Source organism: Hemitrygon akajei, chromosome 1 (genome assembly GCF_048418815.1).
Source record: "Hemitrygon akajei chromosome 1, sHemAka1.3, whole genome shotgun sequence".
In the NCBI taxonomy this organism is placed as follows: domain Eukaryota; kingdom Metazoa; phylum Chordata; class Chondrichthyes; order Myliobatiformes; family Dasyatidae; genus Hemitrygon; species Hemitrygon akajei.
In genome coordinates this window covers 62380569-62399136 of record NC_133124.1, presented here as the reverse complement: position 1 = coordinate 62399136, position 18568 = coordinate 62380569, and the positions used below count along the sequence as shown (strand labels likewise).

At 38.5% G+C, this 18568-nt stretch overlaps 1 protein-coding gene across 2 annotated transcripts; it reads right to left on the bottom strand.

The window, feature by feature from the left end:
• Window positions 1-339: 339 nt before the first annotated feature.
• On the bottom strand, window positions 340-18255 carry LOC140727021 (transcription factor E2F5-like). Of its 2 annotated transcripts, none has more exons than XM_073044193.1 (9): window positions 18051-18255; window positions 13956-14065; window positions 9292-9453; window positions 8464-8507; window positions 7273-7337; window positions 4783-5044; window positions 4391-4591; window positions 2875-2919; window positions 340-1452 (listed from the first exon to the last, which is right to left on the bottom strand). In XM_073044193.1, the coding sequence occupies exons 1-9, from the start codon at window positions 18204-18206 to the stop codon at window positions 1370-1372; spliced, it is 1128 nt and encodes a 375-aa protein (XP_072900294.1). In that variant the 5' UTR covers window positions 18207-18255; the 3' UTR covers window positions 340-1369. The 2 variants fall into 2 exon arrangements, with proteins under 2 accessions (XP_072900294.1, XP_072900285.1); XM_073044184.1 differs by having other exon boundaries at window positions 340-1485; window positions 18051-18253.
• Between the last annotated feature and the right edge of the window lie 313 nt (window positions 18256-18568).

Here is an 18568-nt window from a genome sequence, read left to right as displayed (position 1 = left end):
CACTTCTGTGCTGTAGTGTACTATGACTAATATAGAAAACTGCAAGCAGAATTATCACTGGACTATATTTGAGGGCTATTTTGATTTGACAGAGAATGAGACAGATGAACTATCCATCATTTTAAAAGGAACTTATATGCATTATTATTGGACATTAGAAGCAAAATGAAAGTTATAACACTGTAAATATATCAGCTATGACAAATGATTTTAACTTATCTGGACCATAACATAGAGCTGAAATACTAAAATTCTTGTCCACTGTGTGATACCAGTGACAATGGTAATCCTGTGCACCACTGTGATTCTTTCTAAAAATGGACTACGATTCCAAAAGCAGAGAATGAAAGTTTTATCTTTTATTTGAAAAAAGAACACAACTTTGGTCAATAAAATACTGAGTAATACAAAGAACTTCCCTGCTTGTAATTCTATGTTATAGGCACTGCAATGGACAACTTTATCCATGTACAAAATGCAAATGTAAACATTTTGCAAGATGTAGTTAAGCCCAAACAATCACTTTAGATCAACTAGTTATCAAAGTTATTTCACAAATCCAACCGAAAACTGGAGGAGATAGGCCAAATTTGAAGTTATTTGCATAATTAGCAATAAGCTACTAAAACACAAATCTATTTATTCCATATTTGTTATAATCCAATCACTGATTAATCATATTGACATGAATCCTACTCACCAGTAGAGTTTAGTGTAAGTTGTGGGAATGAAAAACATTCCAGATGGTTAGTGTTAGATCTCGTGGGCACATTCAGTTTTCAAATATCTTGCCCTAAAACATACTCCTCCTCTGATCTAAAAATGCGCTGGATTAATAGAAGTATAGTGAAATTGGTCTAAGGTCTTGAAGAGAAAACACAGCTTGTGGTCAACTAACAGCATATTAGGAGACTACCTATTTCAATTCTAAGATAAGGCAGGTTTCCCTGTCCATTATTACAAAACAAGAATTGCTCCTAAAGTGCAAGAATCAAAAGGCACTTAAAGTGTGCAGTGTATGAAAAAAAATCACTTCTTTCTGCTACCCTATTTAAAAGGGTAGCAGAAAAGTCATTCGTGAAGCAAATACTTTTGTAATAACATAAAGGACACTATTCCTTGGCAGTATTACATTCAATTGTAAGAGATTCTATTGTGCGCCACCTGGCAGTGTTATAAAACAAACTGAACCACTGTATAAAAATGTCCACGTAAGACTTAAACATATAAAAGGACACAATTTCCGGAACCTTAAACTTTTTGTCTTGAAAATGCTATACAGAACTTCACAAGTTGGATAATGTAGTTTCTGAAGGATGACTGGTGGTCTAGAGGTAGATTTGACATCTTAGACTGTGTGTGACGTTGGTTAAAATCGACAATTCAAAATCTGCACATCAAAAAGATCACAGACACCTTCATTTTCATCCAGGTTGAAACTGTATTCATCAGCTGGTGGAGGAGAAAGTCGAAGGAGAGGAAACACTGTCAGAAAAACAGAGCTCATTATTGGGGGAAAACCAATGTTTAAAAGTCAATTCCAAACGTTAGTCACCTGTTGTAAATAACTCCAAAATATTAAGATTTTTTTTGCTTTATTTCTTTCAATCTGGGGTATTTCTGTTGCAGAATCCTAAAAGTTATTTGCCCGCATGGCCAATATTAATTTTTGAGTCTCATGGATATACACAGATTCAGCATTTCTGATGTATTTGAGCTGGACCTTGTAATTCCCAAATTCCATAATTCCATTACACTCAGCTGGCTTAATTTGCTTGGATGCTACTACTCTCCCTTTGAAAGGAATGCAGGTTGTAAATATTAAATAGTGAAAAAATTATTGAAGGTTGATTAGAGTATGGATTATACTGTGACTCCAACGGTATCTCTGCTCAGCATTGTTGTTTGCAGCCACTTAAGTAGGAGGATCTATCCCTAACAGTGATGGCTACTAAAAATGTATAGCATTCCCTAAGGGTGAAGGTCACAGTGATCCACTCATACAAACATTAGAATTATGAGCAAAAGTAGGCCACCTTGTCCATGAGCCTGTCTCACTATTAAATAAGATTACACCTGATCTATTTACACATTCTTGCATCCCTACTTTTCATTCCTTTTACTAAGAACCAATCTACCATTCCCTTAAAAATTCTTCCAAAGATTCTGCTCCCACTACCCTTTCAGAAAGAGCCTTTGAAAAAAAAAATCCCACTTAATCTATGGTTTAAATGATTAAGCTCTTATTTTCTGAAAAGTAATCACTGGTTCTAGATTCTCCCACAAGAAAAACCATTATCTTTGCATTGCATCAAGACCCCTCAGAATGTTATACATTTCAAATGTATGGCGGCATAACTGGTCCAACCTTTTCTCACAAGGCAAGTCAGTTAGCTCCAGCTCTTCTGAATACCAAACTAGTTAGTCACATTCCCCAGTTCTTTCCCTGTATTTGAGAATTGTTTGTATTTCATGATCTGGACTATTTTGGTATGTAGAGGTTGAACAAATGAGGTCCTCACCGTAAGTTTGGATTTGAAAGGGAACAGAATAATTGTATACATCTGATAAATCCTCATGGTTTCCTTGAATGTAACAACTTGAAGTTGTCCCATGATTTGTATCCTCATGCTTTTGTTCAATGAGTCTCATTCTGACTTCCCCTTGCCAAGTACACTGATTAAAAAATTACATCTTACTAACAACAGGGTGGATTTCATTTAACTGTTACTATTAAAAATTAGTTCTTTTTGGTGTATTATCTTGCTGAGTAATCAAAAATGGAATTTGGAGAATATTATTTGCTAAAGTTTATGATGACCTTTAAAACAGGAAAGCCAAGTTTCATGGCAGTAATCAATAAAATAAACTTACCATCTGATGATATAAATTCATCCATTATATCTCCATCAAGAGTAGCTAAAATAAAAATATAGCTTTTCAGGTATTGTGAAAAACGAAGTATAACAGCAGAGTAACTGTAAGTTTCCAATGGCAAAGAACTCTCAACACATTGTATTTTTACACCAAAGGATTCTTTCCCTCAACACTTAGCTCTCAGGGTTAGGACAAGTTTTGTCAAGAATGATTCTCTATCACAACAGTCAGCTGAAGTTAATGAAGCTGGCAAGATAGGCCAAAGTAATCTCTTACATTCGTACTCTAAATCTCTTAAAGTAATTTGGCACTCGACAAATTTAAAAACTAAGAGGCAGAAAATAGAATAAAATTGAAAAAAACTTTCACTTGGATGCCATGAGTTGCACACATTTCAATACTTTGAAAGAAAAAGGCTACCAACAGTTGTAAAATTAGTCATCATTGGTACTAGCCTCTGTAGTATGCGATACATCTTCAAGGAGTGGTGCCTCAGAAAGGAGGCGTCCATCACTAAGGACCTCAACCACCCATTACATGCCTTCTTCTCATTCTTACCATCAAGGAGGTACAGAAGCCTGAAGGCACACACTCAGTGAATCAGGAACAGCCCCGAGATCCAATTTCTAAATGGACGTTGAACCCATAAACACTACCTCACTACTTTTTTCATTACTGTTTTTGCCCTACTTATTTTAATTACTTGACATAAACATACTTTAATTCTTTTTCTCTATATTTATCATGGATTGCATTTTACTGCTGCCGCAAAGTTAACAAATTTCACGACATACGCCAGTAATAGTAAACCTGATTCTGGTTCTGATTAAAAAAAAGATATTGTCCTGAATTTAAATGCACTTATCTGCAATATCACAGACATTCACACTTACCTACAGGTAACAAATTAGAAAAATCTAATTTGCAATTTGTACAGCTTGTACTATGGAAGCTAATGTTAACTTTGACAATAGCACCCAGCTATTGCCATCAAGCCTGACTAGCATTGGGAGCAGCACTGTCATAAAAAGCCAATTTAATACTAATAATCAATACAATTTTTCTAGTATATTTACTGAACAACCTTGAGGATTGCAACTCCTACTGGGTATTTCACAGGTGCTGCCTATTCATCAATATTTTGCAGTTACTTCTAGTCAGAGCCGGTGAACAACAGAAGATTCTGTGCCAGCCAACACATCCTCAGCCAGCAATCTCTTTAAAGGCATTAAATAATTACCATCAGTGGTAATTCTTTCATTGTGGAGGAAAGTACATTTGTTCCTATTCTGTTTAGATTAATGCATGAAGTTCTTATGTTTTTTGCAGTCTAAGAACATGAACTGGTTACAACTTTTGCTAAACCTCTGAAGTGGAGCAAAGATGATGTTGAGACATTCCTGACAGTGAAAAATCAAAGCAGAAACAATCAAACAGCAGTAAGTTATAGGCACTATTTGTGCTTCACATATCTCATATTGTGAATGCCACAACACCTTATTGTTTTTCTTACCATTTGACTCTCCCATCTTTATTTGTTCACATGATGTTGAGGGATATTTGAGAACATCTATTGGAAGAAGTGACTGCAATCCATTTTGCTCCCGAATATTCTGTAGTGATTCAGTTGTCATCCCTCTGTAAACCTCTGGTGTATCTGGCAGGTTCAAATATGGGGCTTCCGGTGCAATACTAGGTAACTGGATGCCACAATCTGATTTTAAAAGTTATAACATTTAAATCAACAAACAGGAAAAATACATAATTTTTCCTTAACACAATGAGGCAACTAATTCAGTTTTATACTGAAAGACACAAGACATATCCAAATGAAAATTTTTATTTTTGAAGGTTTTTATTTTTGTACATATAACTAAAACATGGCACTAACAATCTACCACTTACCAGAAGAAGGCCGAGATAATGGAACCTGAGCAACGTTTGATTCCTTTAATGAGGCAACTTGGTTTGGAAGTGGGGTCCAAGGGAATTTTTGTGAGGTTGAGGGCATTCCAGGACCTTGCTGTTGCTGCATTAGATCATCTGGTGGAGGAACTGGAAACACAACAGGCTTCGAGCACTTAGACTCTTTATTAATGAGAACAACATGAATGGGTCCTGATTGACTCTTCAAATTAATCTGGTACTTCTTTTCTCCGTTTGGTCCCTTTTATTAGGAAAAGAACATAAATTTTTAAATTAAATTTAAAAATACATATCTTTTTCAATTTTATACACCAAGCACAAAAAAGAGGTGCTGGTTAAATCTTTTGTGCATCTGAAGACACCAAAGCAAGCTTGATGCTTACATCATCTTTGAATAAGCCCATCACTCTAATAATCTTAGATGATATATTTATCACATATCCAGTGAAAATGGGTCATGCATTAATCTAATCTGCAGAAGCAGAACAGTATTAAAAAATATTTGCACTGCTCTCCTATAAACAGACTGTTAGTTGAAGGACTCAAAGATACCAAAAGGCATTTTTGAAGCAAATGATAAAGGACTCTGTTGCATCTATTAAACAAAATCTATATCAAACAAATTCGGGAATCATTTAACTTTGATATTGACATTAATTTCTTTTTAAAGTTGGACCTTAAATGATGGTGGCATCCGTCGGTCTTGAGAGACCATGGATCTGTGCCTGGAGTTTCCAGGGCGCAGGCCTGGGCAGGGTTGTATGGGAGACCGACAGTTGCCCAAGCAGGCCTTCCCCTCTCCACGCCACCGAAGTTGTCCAAGGGAAGGGCACTAGGACCCATGCAGCTTGGCACCGGTGACGTCGCAGAGCAATGTGTTGTTAAGTGCCTTACTCAAGGACACAAACACGCTGCCTCAGCTGAGGCTCGAACCAGTGACCTTCAGGTTACTAGTCTGATGCCTTGCGCACTAGGCCACGCGCCAACTTTAAATGATAATGCAACATATAAACACAAAATACTTTCTCCATGCTAATAATCTATCTTTACGAAGTTTCATGCTTCACCATCTATTACTCAGCATCCACATCACTGAGGACCTCACAACCTGTACACACCAGCTGTGTGGTGAGAAAGGCACAACAGTGCCTCTTCCACCTCAGACGGTTGAGGAAGTTTGGTATGGGCCCCCAAATCCTAAGAACTTCCTACACGGGCACAACTGAGAGCATCCTGACTGGCTGCATCACTGCCTGGTATGGGAATTGTACCTCCCTTAATCGCAGGACTCCTGCAGAGAGTGGAGCGGACAGCCCAACACACCTGTAGTTATGAACTTCCATTACTTCAGGACATTTACAAGGACAGGTGTGTAAAAAGGGCCCGTAGGATCATTGAGGACTCAAGCCATCCTAACCACAATCTATTCCAGCTGCTACCGTCCAGGAAGTGGTACTGCAGCATAAAAGCCAGGACCAACAGCCTCTGGGACAGCTTCTTCCACCAGGCCATCAGTCTGATGAACTCACGCTGATTTAAGTGTACTCTGTATTACATTGACCGTTCTATTTCATAAATTACTATGATTGTGCATTGCACATTTAGATAGAAGTAACGTAAAGGTTTTTACTCCTCATGTATGTGAAGGATATAAGAAATAAAGTCAATTCAATTTGAAGCACTTTAAGAAACAATGTACATTTAAAAATATATTTATCAGCATCTGACTTCATTTCCAGAGTCTGACTACAACCAATACTGGAGTTGTGCTGATACAATGTCAAAATAAAACTTAAAAACCAATATTCATTTTGTTCCTAATGTGCTTCTACATACACTTCCTTATTCATAAATTGAGCCAAACTGTGGTTCCCTCTTTAATAGTAAAACTGTCCCCACAAACTCATAATGCAGAACTTAGAGCAAGAGTTATGTCTCAGCATGCAAAAGGAATGGTGTGAAGGCCAGCAAATCATGCAAACAGTAATATGACAAACAGCAAGATAATGAGTTTAATGAGGCTGGACTAAGAAAACTCCTTCAAATAGTCTCGTGGGAACTTAACATTCACTGGATCAGTTACAAAAACAAGAGATCAACAGCTCATTGGAAGAATAGTACATTTGAATTTATGATTTTCTGGCCCATAGACAAGCAGGTTATTCAGGTTTATACAAATTAAACCTGTAACAGTATTTCACAAGGAAGCAGATGTTATAATTTGAGTTATATTAAAGAAAACATTGTGACTTATTAAAGTAGCCTGGTAATAATGAAGAGACAAATAAATCAGGAATAAACAAACAGGAAATTTAACTTCACATTGCCTATTATGAAGTGTGTCCTAAAAATACTCCTCATAACATAAAAATGTAAAAACCAGAATACATATTGTTGCCACCCCACCTTAAAACTTTAATGCAAATGCCTACAATTAAAAGAGAAGCACTTGACTACGATGAAACATACCACTTCAGGAGTTGGAACTTCTAGTTGTGTACCAGAAGGGGCCTGGATGGCAAGAAGTGTATCACCTGTTATGAAACCATGAACGAATTAGTACTTTGTTTCTTATGAATTCAGTGTCTGAATCAAGCTTCTACTATACCTATATAAATACTGTAGATAAAAAGTTTATTAAACACGGTAATTTAAAACTACTCTACAAAGGTTTGAGAACTTCCACTTAGACAACAAAAACTTTGTGAATGTCACAAAATTTTTTAAATATTTAAAGGAATAAAATAAAATTGGAAGGAATACAGACTTCATCTATCAATTCTAAATTAATTAATTCTTAAATTTCCCAAAAGCAAAGTCACTCCTGTGAACTACAGGAGGATTCAAGCATTTCTCTGCAATATCTTTTCCTTTTTTTTTAACTTCAGATTCTTATGTGCCATCCAAAAAAAAACTTCTGCCTGTGTTTCAAGGAAACATAAAAATAATGAATGTTTCGATTCCTCCAATGTAAGCCATTTGACCCAATTACCTCAAACTACTTAAATATGCACAGAAATTACATTTTAAATGCACTTCTGTATTTCATAGTACATTATTGTATTAGTACTATTAGACTCTTTAAACTGAAGATCTTGAAAATAAAGATCTAAAAGCCACAGAACTTGTTCTATTTGCCAATGAACTTCATTGCTATCATAATTAAATTTTGTGGGATTGAAGAGTTTGGAAAAGATCTCTAAGTGCTTCATTACCGCCAAAACCTTAAACTTCAAGTATTGACAAGATTTAGACAAATTAGAGAAATAATCTATTTTTTGTTCCTATAGTTAAAACCTTTTTAGCCCACAAAGGTAAAACTCTTGAAGATCACTTACTAATATAGTAAAAAACTGTAGCTGAAGGGATAAAAGTTACCAATACAGATGGCAAAGTATGATAGCCATTCATTCTGTTAGTATTCACATTGGTTTTGCAAAAGCACTGTTCACATAAAAATCCAACAGTACAGGGGTGATGCTCAGGGGAATACATATCTCCTAAAAAGGCATGGAGGAAATGGGAAGTGGTCCCTGGATCATTACCACCATGGCACTGCTTGGGAACATGCTGAACAAGTACAAGCAATGCTCGGCAGGAAATGGAGCAGGTGGATGGGGAAGAGATTGGGATTCTCAGGATAGCAGAAAATTAACGAACCTTGAAAGCAATTGCAGACATCTTCATGAGTTGTATATGCCAATGTAAAACAGATAAGGAAAAAGATAAATGATAATCACAGTCATAGAGCCATAGAGCATGGAAATAGTCCTTATTGCCTACCAAATCTGTTCCATCCAGTTATACTAATCCTACTTTATTATTTTACTTTACTTATCTTTATTTAGAGATACAGCATGGAATAGGCCCTACTGGCCTTTTGAGTCATGCCATCCAACACCTGACAACCCCCGTTTAACCCTTACCTAATCACAGGACAATTTACAATGACCAATTCACCTATCTGATATGTCTTTGGTCTGTGGGAAGAAACCAGAGCACCCGGAGAAAACCCAGCACTCCACGGGGAGGGTGTACAGAGACTCCTGGGATTGAACTCCCGACAACCTAAGCTGTAATAGTGTTGTACCAATGACTATGCCACTGTGGTGCTCATAGTATTCTCCCTACATTAACACCAACTGTCCCCAGATTCTACCACCAATCTACATTAGGCCAATTTACAGTGACTAAATAACCTACTAACCAGTTTGATTTTGAGATGTGTGATTACAGGAAGAACATGCAAACTCCACACAGGCAGCACTGGAGGTCAGGAATAACCCTGGGTTATGTCACTGAGACAGCAGCTTTACCAGCTGTGCCATCCTATCTTTAAGTAAGATACAGGTAGAAGTATCTTCCTGCTATACTACTAGTTTCCTAATCTGTTTCAGATCTCAGATTATCTGTATAAAACATAATTTAAGATCTAATATTAGTCTCTATCATTACTAATTTAGAACTTATCTCAGAAAGAAAGGATATCTATTATTATGTGTACTGTCAGTTATGTTCTCAATACTCTGCTGTAGCCACATTTTCTGTTGATCTAGTTCTTTCTCCTTTGATTCCAGTTCTTCAATTTCTGCCTTTAGGTATCTCAATCGATCAATGACTTCCTTAGTATTGCAACCAGGACCAACACCCCTATTAAAAGAGAAAAAAATATTTACCCTGACTGCAGCTGATCATTGATTTTATCACATCTGTGAAAGGTGTACTTTCATTCAACACAAAAATTTATAATTACACTGTACTTGTATTAGAAAATGAACTTTTCAAATTAATGTCATCATTGACAATCTAAAAGACAAACAAATGTTAATTACACATACTTGTGTATTGAATCCCGCAACACATAATGGAAAATTTATTACAATTGTGCTCACTTATAAATATTGTTTAATAAATCAAATAAAAGAGGAATCACCCATTAATCTGAATAAATAAGCAGTATACACGTTTCCAAAGTTACCAATTATACATGTTTTGAAACCAGTTTGCATTGGCAAGCTGGAGGAAATGGAGAAAATATATATTTGTTACATTTTAGGATTTTCTGACTCAATGAAACTTCTGAGTTACATTCCATAATAACAAATTAAATTCACAGAACAGTTTGGTTGATGTTTATATGCTCAGGTGGAACATGTAAATGTCTGAATCAACATCCTAGATTGGTAGATTCTACTCCAAGGGACAGTCAGATTTGACTAAAAGTTAACACCGTAATCAGGTTTTAAAAAATAAAAGAATAGCTAAAGGTGATGGCAGCCAGTCAGCAAGTGCCACAAGAAGGATTAAAGGCAGAACTGATAGGTGAGATGTTCTGCTTTAAGTGGCAGATGGAGTTCAACTCAAATAAGTGGTTCATTTTGGTAGGTCAAATTTGAAGACAGGATATAATATTAATGGCAAGACTCTTGGCAGAGTGGAGGATCAGGGAGATCTTGGGACCCCTGTCCATATGACACTCAAACCGGCTGCACAAGTTGACAGTGCTGTTAAGAAGGTGTATGGTGTGTGGCCTTCATCAACCATGGGGTTGAGTTCAAGAGCCGTGAGGTAATGTTAAAGCTATACAATACCTTACTTAGACCCCACTTGGAATACTGTATTCAGTTTTGGTCACCTCACTACAGGAAGAGTGTGAATACTACACAAAAATGGCAGAGGGGATTTACAAGGATGTTGCCTGGATTGGAGAGTGTGCCTTATAAGAGTAGGTTAAGTGAACTTGGCCTTTTCTCTTTGGAGCAATGGAGGATGAGAAGTGACCTGATTGAGATGTATAACATGAAGAGAGGCATTGATCATGTGGATAGTTAGAGCCTGTTTCCCAGTGCTGAAATGCTAACACGAGGGGGAATAGTTTTAAGGTGCTTGTTAGTAGGTACAAGGGGGTTGTCAGGGGTAAATTTTTCACACATAGTGGTGGGTGCATGGAATGCACTACCAGCGATAGTGGTGTGGGCGGATAAAACGGTGTTTTAAGAGATTCTTAGATAGGTACATGGAACTTAGAAAAAACAGAGGGCTAAGCGGTAGGGAAATTCTAGGTAGGTTATATAGTTGGCACAACATTGTAGGCTGAAGTGCCTGTAGTGTGCTGTATATTTCTATATTCTCTTACTGTTGAAAATAATGTACACGTTACTCTGTTTAAATCTGAGATGCAAAGGGACTTGAGAGACTCGTGCAACCCTAAAGATTAACTTGCAGGTTGAGTCGGCAGTGAGGAAGGCAACTGCAATATTAACATTCATTTCAAGAGGTATAGAATATAAAAGCAGGGATGTGATGCTGAGGCTTTATAAGGCACTGGTGAGGCCTTACCTCGAGTATTGTGCACAGTTTTGGGCTCCTTATCCAAGAAAAGATGTGCTGGCATTGGAAAGGGTTCAGAGGAGGTTCACAAGGATGATTCTGGGAATGAAAGGATTATCATATGAGGAATGTTTGATGGCTCTGGGTCTGTGCTCATTGTAACTTGGGATGATGGGGGAATCTCACTGAAACCTTTCAAATGTTAAAGGCCTAAACAGGGAACAGTGATTATTGTAATTCATTCGTGCACTCTTCAAATATTGCCACTGGCTATCCACTGTATAAGCTGCAACATTGCCCAATCTATCACAGCCAATTTGTAATCAAAAGCAAAATACTACAGATGCTGGATCTCCAAAATGAAGAGAAAATAGAGGCAAACCTCAGTAATTCTAGCAGCATCATTTCCAGTTTTCTTATTTGTCCAAGTCCTTGAAATTCTTGCTAAAGCTGATAAACCACCTAATATCCTTGCTTTTTTACTTCATCACTAAATATAAACCACTACATTCCTTTCCCTTTTAAAGCCTTAACTTGTCTTATTATTCATACATTGGTTTAATTTTATCAGTTTACATTTTCAAAATCTGCACAAACTACAAACAATGCCCTCTGAATCCAAATCTAAACTATAGGAGTAACTCAATGGCATAATTAGTAAAACTACTGTCTCACAGGATCAGAGATCCAGGTTCAACCTTAGTTTTGGGCATTGTTTGTGTGGAGATTAAATGCTTCTGTTTCCTCCTATAGTTGTGTAAGCTAATAGGTTTATAGGTCATTGGATATTGCACCTGGTATGTCAGTGAGTGGTAGAATCTGGGAGACATAATGTAGACCATAACATATAGGAGCAGTATTAGGTCATTTGGCCCATCCTGTTTGCTGCACCATTTGATTATGCCTGGTTATTTTTCCCTCTCAATCTGAGACTCTCCCACTAATGGAAACATCCTTTCCATATCTCCACCATCTTGGACTTTAAATATTCAGTAAGCTTCAATGAGATCCTCCCTCATTCTTCTAAACTCCAAAGAGTACAGGCCAAGAGCCATCAAATGCTCCTCAGGTAGTAGCCCTATCAACCCAGAATCATTTTCATAAACCTTCTGTGAACTGTCTCCAATGCCAGCACATCTTTTCTTAGATAAGGGGTCCAAAACTGCTCATAATACTCCAAATATGGTATGACCAATGCCTTATAAAACTTCACCATTATTCTCACTTTTATATTCTAGTCTCCTCAAAATGAGTGCTAAAATTGGGTTTGACTTCCTTATCACTGACTTAACCTGCACTAGAACTTCAAAGTCCCTTTGCACTTCCAATTTCTGAATTTGCCTTTGGTTTAGAAAATAGTCTATGCATTTATTCCTTCTGTTGGAAGTGCATGCCATACATTTCTCTGCACTATGTTCCATCTGCCATTTTGTTGCCCACTTTCCTAATCTGTCCAAGTACTTCTGCGGACTTCCTGATCCCTCAGCACTACTTGCCCCTCTACCTACCTTTGTATCATTTACAAACTCGACCATAAAGCTATCCATTCCAATGTACATATAAAAGTGAAAAATTGTGGCCCCAATACTGACCCCTGCTAAACACCACTAGTCACTGGCTGTTTTATCATGTGCCTCCAAATACCCTGAACCTCAACCTTAATAATGGACTCCCAACATATTACCGACCACCGAAGTCAGTCTGACTGGCTGATAATTTCCCGTTATTTTTGCCTCCTTCTTAAAAGAGTGACATGATATTTGCAACTTTCCAGTCTTCCAGAATCTTATGATTCTTGATCATTACTAATGCATCCACAATTTCTTTACATACCTCATTCAAAACTTAAGAGTGCAGTATATCTGGTCCAGAAGACTTACCCACTTTCAACCCTTTTAGCTTCCCAAGGACCTTCTCTTTAGTAATAGTGACTACTCTCACTTCTATCCTGATACTTGAATTTGTGGCGAGCTGTTGCTGTCTTCCACAGTGAAGACTGATGCAAAATACTTATTGAGTGATCCACCATTCTTCTGTTCCCCATTACTACCTCCCCAGCATAATTTTCCAGTGGTCTGTAGTTCACTTTTACCTCTCGACTCCTCGACTCCCTATTTATCTGAAGAAAAAACTTTTGATATCCTCTTTTACATTAATGGTTAGCTTACCTTCATATTTTATCTTTTTTCTCCTTATTGCTTTTTAGGTTGCCTTCTGTTGGTTTTTAAAAGTGTCCTAATCCTCTAGCTTCCCACTAACTATTGCTATAATGTATGCCCTCTCTTTTGCTTTTATGCTGTCTTTGACTTCCCTCCTCAGTCACAGTCACCTTATTCTTTGGGTAAATCAACCCTGCATCTTCTGAATTATTACCAGAAATTTAAACTATTGCTGCTGTATCATCATCCGTTAGTGTTGCCTTCCAACTAAATTTGGCCACCTCCTCTCTCATGCCTCAGTAGTTTCCTTTACTCAACTGTAATATGAATACATCCAACTTTAGCTCCTTCCTCTCAAGCAACAGGGTGAATTCTATCCATTTTATGATCACTGCCTCCTAAGGGTACCTTTACCTTAAGATTAATTACACTCAACTCAGTCCAGAATTGCCTGTTCCCTAGTGTGTTCGATCACAAGCTGCTCTAAAAAAGTCAGTTAAAGGGAACATGGGGATAATTTTAAAAATGGCTGTAATGTAGGATTCGTGTAGATGCATGGTTGATGATTGGAGTGGATTTGGTGGATTGAAGAGTTTGCTTCCATGCAATGTCTCGCTATGACATTATTTAAAATATAGAATATATTTTGTTACTTTAACCCACTTCCACTGGATGCTGTTTTTTGATTTCTTCTCAATTAAGCCAATTCCTTCTAATACATTGGTGATGTCATAGATTCTTCTTTTCTGCCTTACTGCAAGTATATCAGCAGCCTGTAAATAAATATTAAAAACATGGTTATCAAAAATACTTGGTGGTTCACTTGGCATCAAAATAAATTCAACAGGGAAATATTTATCAGTAAACAACATAATACACACTGATACTTTAGAAACCCAAATATAAATCAAAGTGGAAAATAAACATATCAAAGATAAGCAAAAGGTAAGCACTGGGCTTATGAACTGGACTTTATTAGACTTAAAATTAAGATCCATACACACCTAAATTCCTACATGAATTGCAAAATGAATTGGTACGAATTGTAGGTTAGTCAAATAATAAAAATATTAATAGAAAATCTGGAAATAGCTAGCCGATCAGGCAGCATATGTAAAGTATGTATATTATTTTCAAATCAGTAACAGTAAACTGTGTGAACTATATCAAAACATCCTTCATGCTAAAAGTTAATGCTTCAAGTTGTTAATACTTCACCCGTGGCAAAGATTAGTGATGCTAAAGTCTTTATGCAAGTAAAGAAGCAAGGGAGAGGAGTGGATGGGTGAAGAGGGGAGAACAAAATGCATGATTTGTGATCACGTAGAAGGCCAGAGTTGTATCTCAGAACTGTCCAGAGTAAAAGAGAATAAATTTATTAGCAACAGCAACTATCTGGAAAAGAATGCAAACAATGGTTGTGATCTGCAAAAAATGAGTGGGTGGAATTGTGCTTAACCCAGTCCATGTCTTGTGTTCACCTCCTACAGGATTCCACAGCACCTAATCTCCTGGACGCGTTGCTGCTGCAGCCATTCTACAGAATGTCTGTGAATGGCACATAGGCTTCAGGCAGTCAAACAAAAATACATCCTAAGGTTGTCCTGATGACCTTTTGGCAGCTGATGCTAATGAAAGACTTTTTTCATCAAATAACTCAGTTACAGAATGTCAAGTGTCATGTGACACCCATGTTCCTGCTGGCCATCAACTAACCATCTCGAATAATCCCTTACTTGGTCAGCTGCCTTCTCTGTTCTGGCAATTCAAATACTCCTCAATATACTTAAAGGTTTTGAGTCTCTTCCTCCACCTGTCCCTCAGACAATGTGATCTAGATTCCAATCATCTTCTGGGTGAAAAAGTTCCTCCTCGGTATTTCTAGCAAAACTCCTAATCCTTACCCTAAACCCAAGCCTTGTAGATGGAAAAAAACCTCAGATTGGTTCAAGAACTTGATTGGCAGTGGGGAAGCAGTTACAGTTGAATCTTACAGTATGGATCTTCAGGTCTCTGTGCCTTCTGCCTTGATGGTAGTATTGAAAGGAAGGCATGGCCTGGATGGTGTGTGTGTTTGATGATGGATTTACCCACCTGAGACTTTGCCTCTTGTTGGTGGGGAGAGCTGTGTCCATGATGGAAACCAGCTGATTCCTGAATTATGAGTGAATGCTCTCAAGAACCATAAGACATAGGAGCAGAATTAGGCCATTTGGCCCATCAAGTCTCCTCTGCCATTCCATAATGGCTGATTTATTATCCCTCTCAACCCCATTCTCCTATCTTCCCCCCATAGCCTTTGATGCCCTGATTAATTAAGAACCTATCAACATTTGCCTTAAATACACCCAATGACATAGTCTGCACAGTCTGTGGCAATAAATTCTACAGATTCACCACCCTCTGGCTAAGGAAATTTTTCCTCATCTGTTCTAAATCAATGCCCCTATATTCTGAGGCTGTGCCCTTTGGAGTCTCCCACTACAGGAAACATCCACATTCACTCTATCTAAGCCTTTCAATAGTAGAGTTCTATTAGCATAGAGTATACCAAGTCTTGCTAACCAGATGCTCAGGAGATTTGCAGTGTGCTGAGGGCCAGAATGCGGTATAGAGACTGGTGATCCAGAATCCTACAAGAAGTCCAAGTATGGCTTATGGGAGGTCATTGTGAAAGTGAAAAAGGAATTTAAAGTGAAGCTTGAGACACAATCAGATGTACAGCAGGGCTTACATGCTTTCACTTTCGAGAAGGCAAAATCTAATTGTATAACTGTTAGTGATGCTTCAGTCCTTGACAAGCTCAATGTATTTTATGCATGCTTTGAAAGAGAGAATAATATTGCAAATAGTGACCCTGTGATCTCTGTTTCAGAGACCAGAGCCACAACATCTTTTAAAAAGATGAACCGTCACAAAGCATCGGACCTTGTTGGAGTACCTGGTCAGGCACCGATGCCATCACAAAGAAGGCACACCAGCGGCTCTACTTCACTAGGACATTGAGGAGATTTGGTAGGTCACCAAAGAGTGTAAAGGGGTTCTAGCATACGGCCCTGAGTTGAAGCTGTGTTGAAGGTCACAGAAGAAACGAAGAGGACTCCGATCTGCTCTAAACGTGGTTTCTGAGTAAGAAGTCAAATATTCAATTGCAGAGGGCCGTATAGATAATACGTTCTGGATCTTGATCCCCAAGATCGGGATGATCTGAAAACATTGTTGAATTTGGTGTGGTTCAGCCACACAGCACAAACGCAGGTAAGTCAACGCTAAGCACATTCTATGCTTCTGCCATTGCAGTGCATCAATGGAGATGTAAAGAATGTGCAGTTTTGGTACTGCAACCAGCTGGCAGGGCAGCTTTATTTGAAGAGAATAAAGAAATGGAAGAAGAATTGAAATTCTAGGTGACATAGCCTGTGTACAATGTGACCATCTGAAAGGGACTTATATTTCTTAGTAAGGAACAGATTGCTTTGTGTTGGAAAATACACAAAACTAATGCTCTTCAAAAGCGAGTCAGTCCTTTTAGTGTCACACGTTGTAGATTTGTAATAAACGTGGTAGTTACAGTGGAGCATCTGGAGCATCTGGAACCCTGGACAGGGGAGGTAATGAAAGAGCCCATTTTGCAAATTCCGTACTGGCTTGGGAAGGTGCTTTGGGAAAAGTGTTGGGAGTAACTGGAGATGATGTGATAGAGTGAATAATTTTGAAAAGGAGAACATGTGTTCAGTGGTGTAATTGCACCGAAGGAGTAAGATTTAGCAGCTGCAGAAAGAGTGGGTTTTTATTGGTTTGCTCAACATCAACAATTATCTCTCCTGGAAGGGCACACTATTGACTGCATTCAAAACTGAGATCAACAGTGGAACCAAATGAATCAAAGGGTTTGAGGTAGAAGATCAACCAAGATCATAATAAATGGTAGCACAAGTTTGACAGGGCAAATGAAATACTGTTTTTGTTATGATTTGTATCATCAATAGTTCTATCAAACTGCACTTACTCCAAAACTTGTTCAGCAAAAGTTTGTGTTTTGCCAGGTCCACTCACACCAGATATCATTACAGCTTGTACAAACTGAATTGAAGAGGTGACAGTGTTGGGGAAATGAAACACTCCATCTCCTATCTACCTTCAATCCGTAATCAGCTATGGAGATTCTGCAATTTTAGAATTCTATTCTAGATCCTCCCAATTAAAGCACTACTCATGCCCAAACTTTTGGTCACCCATAATATCTAAGCTCTGTCATCCAGTGTGTTTAATCACACACTTTTCAAATGTTTTCTTTTGTAATACTGAGTACTTTGCTACACAGATGTGCAAGGTATAATGACGTACTTCAATGAATCTGGTTTTAAGAGGTCGCAATTTCTGGAAGCCGGAAAACAAAGGCTTACAACTCTTCACCATCTTCCATATTATGTATGCTTGCAATTCAATAATGCTGACCCTTCCCTGTTTACTTCTCAACAGCCTGCTGGTAATACACGAAGTGGCGTGACTCTCACTGTACCTATCACGTTTATTTCGAATCTACAACGTGTGACACTAAAAGGACTGACTCGCTTTTGAAGAGCCCTACAGTTTGCAACGATTAGCATCCCGTGCGCAGATATGAAGCAATTAACGAATTTAGGCTGGAGGGAGCTGGCACAGCGTTAAGCGGGGCAGGGGCGGCGAGCTTCTCACCCAGGCCCCGCCCCCGCCCTGCCCAGGGGCCGGGCCTGACCCGTCCCGTCACGACCTGACCTGCTTGAGGTCCAGCACCCCGTCCTTCGCCTCTTGCAGCAGCGACACGAAGCGCGTGGTGAGCAGCCCCAGGCTCTTCTCGTGCCGGCTCGAGCCCGAGCCCCTGCCGCCGCTAACGCCGTTCCAGAGGCTCGCGTCGCCGCCAGGCTCGGCCATCGTCGCGGACGGCTGTGACGTTGCCGCAGCTGCACGAGCAACCAATCAACGGCCCCTGGGCCCGCCGGGCTCAATTTAAAATGCAGGAAGTGACGTACATGGCAGTCTACCGGGAGGGTGGGGTGTAGAGCAGCAGGTGGCAGAAATAACTGCGGAAGTTATAAAAAGCTCGCAAACTCCAGTAGTTTGTTAATTCCTCCGAAAACACCGATATCTGATTCAATTCAGTGTAGATATTTTTGCTGAAATACCTTTCTGAAGTGACTCAGGCTATTTTACAATGTACTTTAGGGACGTCTTAAACCTGTCCATCTGATGTAAAATATTTGACACATAATAAAAATGTGTGAAATTTATGAAAC

Excerpts from the sequence above, each read along its gene's own strand:
- LOC140727021 (XM_073044184.1), bottom strand. The coding sequence starts at position 18,206 with ATGGCCGAGCCTGGCGGCGACGCGAGCCTCTGGAACGGCGTTAGCGGC. Across the intron at positions 9,454-13,955 it reads AAAAACAGCATCCAGTGGAA|GGGTGTTGGTCCTGGTTGCA; the intron begins GTGGGTTAAAGT and ends CTCTTTTAATAG. Across the intron at positions 8,508-9,291 it reads GACAGTACACATAATAATAG|ATTGGCATATACAACTCATG; the intron begins ATATCCTTTCTT and ends TATCTGTTTTAC.